The sequence below is a fragment of the Lepidothrix coronata genome, unplaced genomic scaffold, assembly GCF_001604755.1.
Source record: "Lepidothrix coronata isolate B3197 unplaced genomic scaffold, Lepidothrix_coronata-1.0 Scaffold42, whole genome shotgun sequence".
NCBI classification, from domain to species: Eukaryota; Metazoa; Chordata; class Aves; order Passeriformes; family Pipridae; genus Lepidothrix; species Lepidothrix coronata.
The window spans coordinates 4,306,325-4,312,324 of record NW_016690222.1 but is presented as its reverse complement, the minus strand read 5'-3'; the positions used below and the strand labels follow the sequence as shown (position 1 = coordinate 4,312,324).

Sequence of the window (6,000 nt, the reverse complement as noted above, 5' to 3'; positions counted from 1 at the left end):
AAAAAAAAAAAAAAAAGCTGAACATTCATTTGGGTTTGATTTAACTCAGGACTGACTACATCATTTGTTAATTAAAGACAGAAACTCAGAAAAACTTTGCAGCTAAAAGATCAGGGCTTTTAGCTCTCCACATTAGGTATGCGGAGGCTTCAAGCTTCTCCTGATTTCAGCAGATCACTGTAGGATCTGTGAAAAACTTTCTTCACACAAAAAGCATTTTCTCAGAAAATTATACAAATAATTACAAAGCCTGCAATATTTTTCCAAAGAATAAGGATCACTGAAAAATCAACAGAAAACAAGATTAGCAATATGAAGTCCAGAGGGACCCTATGTCCCTGGAGGAAGAGGAACAATAGCATAAAAACACCAGGTGCTACCAAGGAAAACTAGAGAATGAAGATAAGCCCACTACAGTTCAGACTTCTCTTGTTAAAGAGCTCTCAAGCCCTAGTGTGGTGGTTTGAAAAACCTTTTCTCTGAGGTAGTAATGGTTTGCCCCACTGATAATACTGGACCAATCAAAAGTCCACGTGCACCCTACAGAAATTATATACCCACAGAAACGGAAGAGAAGGTGGTGAAGATAGTTTAGAAGGTAGGTAGCCATGATCTGAGCCACAAGGAGGCAGGGGGCCAATGAGCCCCTCTGGGGGCCAAGGGCCCCCAGCCCCCAGCTGAGGCTACAGGAGACCCGGTATAGTGTCAAAGCTGGACTGGGTCCCCTAATCAAGAGCTGGAAGGGTTTCCTTACTGTCAGCAGCAGCAGAAGACATTGAGAGCAGCAGCGGAGCAGCCCTGAACAGCGATGGCTAAAAGCCAAAAGATAGTCAGTAGCAATGAGATAAGGGGAAGCCAGCTGAAAGACGCAGAGATGTTCCTGCAGGAGGGAGAGCTGGCAACAAAACAGAGGAAAACTCAACAGGGCTGTTTTGGGGTAAGACTGTATCACTTTCCCAAAACCCAGAGACCTCCTGAAGAGGAGGGGTGGACTTCCAAACCCTAGGGAGTCCCAAAATGCAGCAGCAGCTAGAGAGAGAGAGAGAGAGAAAGGAGCTGAACAACTCAGAGTCATCCTGAGAGCTGAACCAAGATGGAATGCGGAGGAGGTGGCCTTGCCCTCCGCTGCTGCTACCATGCTGGCGAGCTGAGACAGAGCAGAGGAGCTCTGGTAAGACTGAACTGAAAGCTGCCTTAAATGCTCTAACCCAAGAGAAGTGAAGGTCTCCAAGGAAAATCCCCCGAAGGCTCAGGCTCAGGGTTGGAATTTCCACAAAGTAAGAACGAAAATCCTGACTGCCATACTTAAATCTGCTGCCTTAGAGAAATGAAAGACACTAACCAGTGCCACAAAAAACTGAAATGAAGGAACTGTGGCCTGAGGAGCGACAGAAAGACTTTTCCCTTTTCTTCTTAGACTTTTATTGAAGGAAAAGAGGAATTTAACTTAATGTAAATATATATTTGTATCTAAATAAACCTCTGTAAATATTTTCCCCTTCCCCCAATACCGAATCGTTGTGTTTTGTCTGAAAACTCTCCACATGAGCTGAGGAAGATATCAAGTCCATGCCATCACTAAACCCTCTCACAGGGGCAAATTGTGGGAGGGGGCTTGAACTTAGAAATTGGATTCCTGGGAGTTTCAAACCACCACACCTAGACAACACTGACACTGCAACTAAGGACCACCAAGGACTGCAGCAATCAGTTATCTACATAGCCTAGCAACAGAAGGCAGCCTGTTAGATTAATGACGGTCCCCATAGGTTCCTCCTCTTGATCATCCACATTTTCCTGCCCTACAGACAGCTGCATCCTTCCCAAAGTCTTCTTCTTGCTATCACAGCCTGCTAAGCTTTTCTCACTGAGTGCTCTATGAATCACAACAGCTATCATCAACACGGGGGATGCAATTAGAGTGCATGCAGAAAACTTCCATCAGCTACTGTCAAAACTGGGGCATGAAGCTAAGGCTGACTGAGCAGGTATCTCATCCTTCTCATTCCTCAGAAGTTCAGATTTTACTGAAATGAACACTCTGATAAGGCCTGGGTTATTAACTCGGCCCGGTGTTAGAATCTGCCAGGTGTATCAGACTCAGTCTGGTGTTAGAATCTGCCAGGTGTATCAGAGCAACGATAAATAACAAAGTTGTAATTCTTCAGAGAAAGATTGGGCCATAGAGAATAATCATGAAAGACAGTTTAGATCATATGGAAAATGTCGGCATATAGCCTTCAGAAACTAATGTACCAAAGAAATTCAATTTAAAAGAAGGCATTATCAAAAGTATCCTAATGCCAAAAACAAAACAAAACAAAACAAACAAAAACACCAAGAAAATTTAAAAGTTGAAACGTGGGAAGTCAGCTAAACATTGTAAAATTTTAAAAACAGTGCACGTAGAAGTTTCTTTATGGGTAATTCTGATTGAAATGACTCATTGCCCAGAATTAGTACATATAGAAAAATCTCATTTCTAGGAGTGTTAAGCTATTCCATTAGCACTGAAAGGTATCAGCCCTTTTTATATAAATGACATCTGGATATTTTAGCAAATTTGACAGTATGTAGTCCAAAAGAATAACCATCAGCTATTGCTTTTGGATGCTATAAACACAGGCCTAGTCAAATGATTTTATAGAGCAAACAATTCAAACAATTTCCTTCACAGCTCTCATTGTAAATATGTAAGATATTTATCTTTAATTGTATTAAAAAAAAATTAAAAAATCTCTGGTCTAGCCAAAATAAAGAACTTTAAGTTTGGAAAATGTTTATAAGGGTAGATGTTGCTGTCTGGAACAACCTTTGAGTCCTTGAAGAAGTAAAAGCGCCCAAGGGCTTAAGGGCCAAAGACATCTGCAGGTTAAGTCTGGAAAACTACTCAGTTTGTTATTAATCTGTGAATCCGTAATTAAATCTCAGGTTAACAGCATGCGACTAACAGATGCCTTTTGTAGGCATTTAAACAATTTGAAACATTGTATATGTGTAGCACTCATGCAATTAAAAAATGGAAATACCAAGACACAAATTAGCTCTTCCCTGAAGGCCAATTTAAAAAACAAAGTCAAAAAAATCCAGCTTAAGTTTGGTGCCTGGTCTTTTAGCATTTTGTTTTTCATCCTGGAGTGAATTTGAAAGGGGAACAAGGAAATACACTGTAAAAAGTAATTTTCTCTCAGTAAACCTTCATCCTCCATTTTTCAAAGTTTAAATAAAGATTAAAGTACTTCATCAGCTCAAAGAATTATCTACACTAAGTTTTCAATATAATAATCAAGTGAAATGGGAAAAACAGGAAATGTTATTGAAAGAAAGGTTTTCTGCTTATTAGGTGCATTTTAAATATGAACAGATTAAACAACTGACTTCTAACTGAAGTTAGGAAGCAAAAATAATAGATTTGTGGTCAGTCTGAAAAAAAAAACCAAACCAATCAGTAACTATAAAAAATTCTCTGACACTATTAAGTCTCTTATTCTAAATTACCAATACCATTTAAGTCAAGCAACTCACTTGATCTACTGCTCTATTTGCAAGTGATATGTTTATTCAGTCACAATACAGAACTCTGCAAAATAAAAATAACTGCAGGAAGAACTCCCAGTTATTATTTGATGGACTCTCCAATTTTTCATCAGTAATGACGGGGAGTCCAACTAACAGAAATGTCACAATATTTAACAGCAATATTCAAATCCCAAAGTATAAGTAGTCAGCACATAAATGATAAATGGTTCTATGTACTCTATTCTCTCCTTCCGGCTCCCCTAAAACCAAAATAAAGTAAAATATCCACAAAAAATAGGAGAACTGGTATGTAATCCTCTGAGGGGAAAAAAAGCAAAAAGCTATGAATTTGGCACTGATTAAGTGAGCAAACATAGCGAAGATAACACATAAATCTACAAATAACAGCTCTCTTTGGGAAAGCCAGGTATAAGAATTTTTATCACTATTCCAGAAATACTTTCACTCTTTTTATCTTCAAATAGGGAGAAAGGAAATAAATTTTCTAACCAACCTCATGGAGCTTAGAAATTCTTATTTGTAATTCTATGTATAACTCCAAACTAAAGCACACGTTCAACTAGACACATTGAAGTGGACCACACCATGCATTGCACTACTGCGTTAGCTCCAGAGTAGTCCTGAAATGCCTTTGCTGAAGGAATGTAAAGAGACATATTGTAGGGCATGGAGGAGCTGATGGAAATCATGTGTTTCCCCAGGTTTTACTACATACAGGAGACGAGAATAGCGAATGCCTCTAAGAAAATGAGGAACAAACTCATGACTCAAAAGGACAACCAAATAAAAGCATACTGCTTGTAGGTCATGCAGGCTGACACAGGGCAGGGCAGAGTTCCACATCAAGCAGAAGAAACAAGTGACTGGGGGCTCAGAAAGGACTGACCAAAACCACAGGAGACTGCTGAAGTGGACTTTCTCATGCTTTCTGAGGCTCAGTTCTCTCTCTAGAAATAGCAGATGTGTATTTAAATGAACCCACAAATTCTCACTGTAAGCATTCCAAAACATTCTTGAGGAAAACACAATCCCCTGGGGAAATACACCTTTGTTGCCAGGATGAGGGCAGGTGGACTACATAACACCAGCCCTCAGAATTCATATGTGGCAGGAGCTGCACCTGCTGGAAGCAAACAAGGACACTGCTGACCCTCTGGAATCAGACAGGCTTTAGGGTTGAGATCAGAACAACCTCTACTCAATAGAGGACTGAGGACAGGAAGCTCAAATGGCGTGCAAATAACTAAGTGTAAAATAAACTAAGTGTATTTTGGCATGCAAATAACTAAGCGTAAAATAAACAACAAAACTGTCCGTACCTGTGGCAGAAATAGAATCTGGTATGAATGGCAAACAATCTGGGAAATTTGGAACATTTACAGCAGGAACACAGCTAAAGCAGTGTATCTAGCTCTCTATTCGCATATACATTTCTTGAAAACCTTTCAAAGTGTCTTTGGTAGTATAAAAGCAGTGTACCTTTTGTTCAGCGTATCTGAGCAGGACAGCATAAGAAATATGTCATTGCAAGCAACTGCACTTTTTCACTACTGAGTCAAAAATATCAAAATACGTAACTTTTTATTAAATAACTTTATTAAGTAACATTTTTCTATTATTATGAGCACTTGCTCAAGAAAGTAACTCAGAAAAAAATATACAACAATCCTATAAGCCTAGCATTTTTGATGAGTCATGCAAAAATTACCAATTTTGTCTCCATGATGCATACTTTGTTAATACTATATTATATTCCTGGGGTACACACTGTGACTAAAAACTTTTTACTTACCTATCATACACATTGAGTAGCCAGTTAAGACACATGTCTACACAGAGAGGAACATTCACCATATCTTTGTGTTTCTCTTCAAGTCCACTGTAGATAGTAGTGAGACAGCTGATCACATCCTGGACACCAATCAGCTGGTCATTTTGACTTAACTTCTGTTGTTTGAAAACTTCACTTGTTGTGTTCAAGTCCAAAAGGTCCACTAACAACAGGTGATTAAAAAAAAAAAAAGAACAAGAAAAAAAAAGAAAAAAGGTATGAATATAGAAGCCTGAGCATAGCATTGACAATACTTATTCATGTGCACTTGTTCGTGTGCATTGTAGCAAACACTGCTGAAAATTAGCTAAGTACCTTTCGCTCAGTAACATTATAGTGACAAACCATTCTCTGTGACAAGTCAACAGCATTCAGTACTATATATTTAAAAATAGAATAAGAATACCATAATGACACTGCACATCTCACAACAGCATTAAATAGCTGCTGAAGTAGTCTGTGTAAGTAGAGTATCCTAACCTCAGTGCACACACAGAGTCCACTAGGTTTAGATGATTCTTCATATTGACCATAAAGCAGAATCCCATAAAATGATTATCAGTTTTGATTAAATTTAAAGCAAAACAAATTCCCAGGTAGCAATGTTCTCTTAAATGCAGTAACAATGT

The 6,000-nt window shown here is 38.7% G+C and overlaps 1 protein-coding gene across 8 annotated transcripts in view; it reads right to left on the bottom strand.

The window, feature by feature from the left end:
- The window catches only part of UTRN (utrophin), a 368,451-nt gene that overhangs the window by 51,824 nt on the left and 310,627 nt on the right, over positions 1-6,000 (bottom strand). For all 8 annotated transcript variants that reach the window (XM_017813718.1, XM_017813716.1, XM_017813719.1 and 5 more), the window contains one exon: positions 5,333-5,534. In XM_017813718.1, coding sequence (XP_017669207.1) covers positions 5,333-5,534 — 202 coding nt within the window. The remainder of the gene's footprint in view (positions 1-5,332; positions 5,535-6,000) is intronic.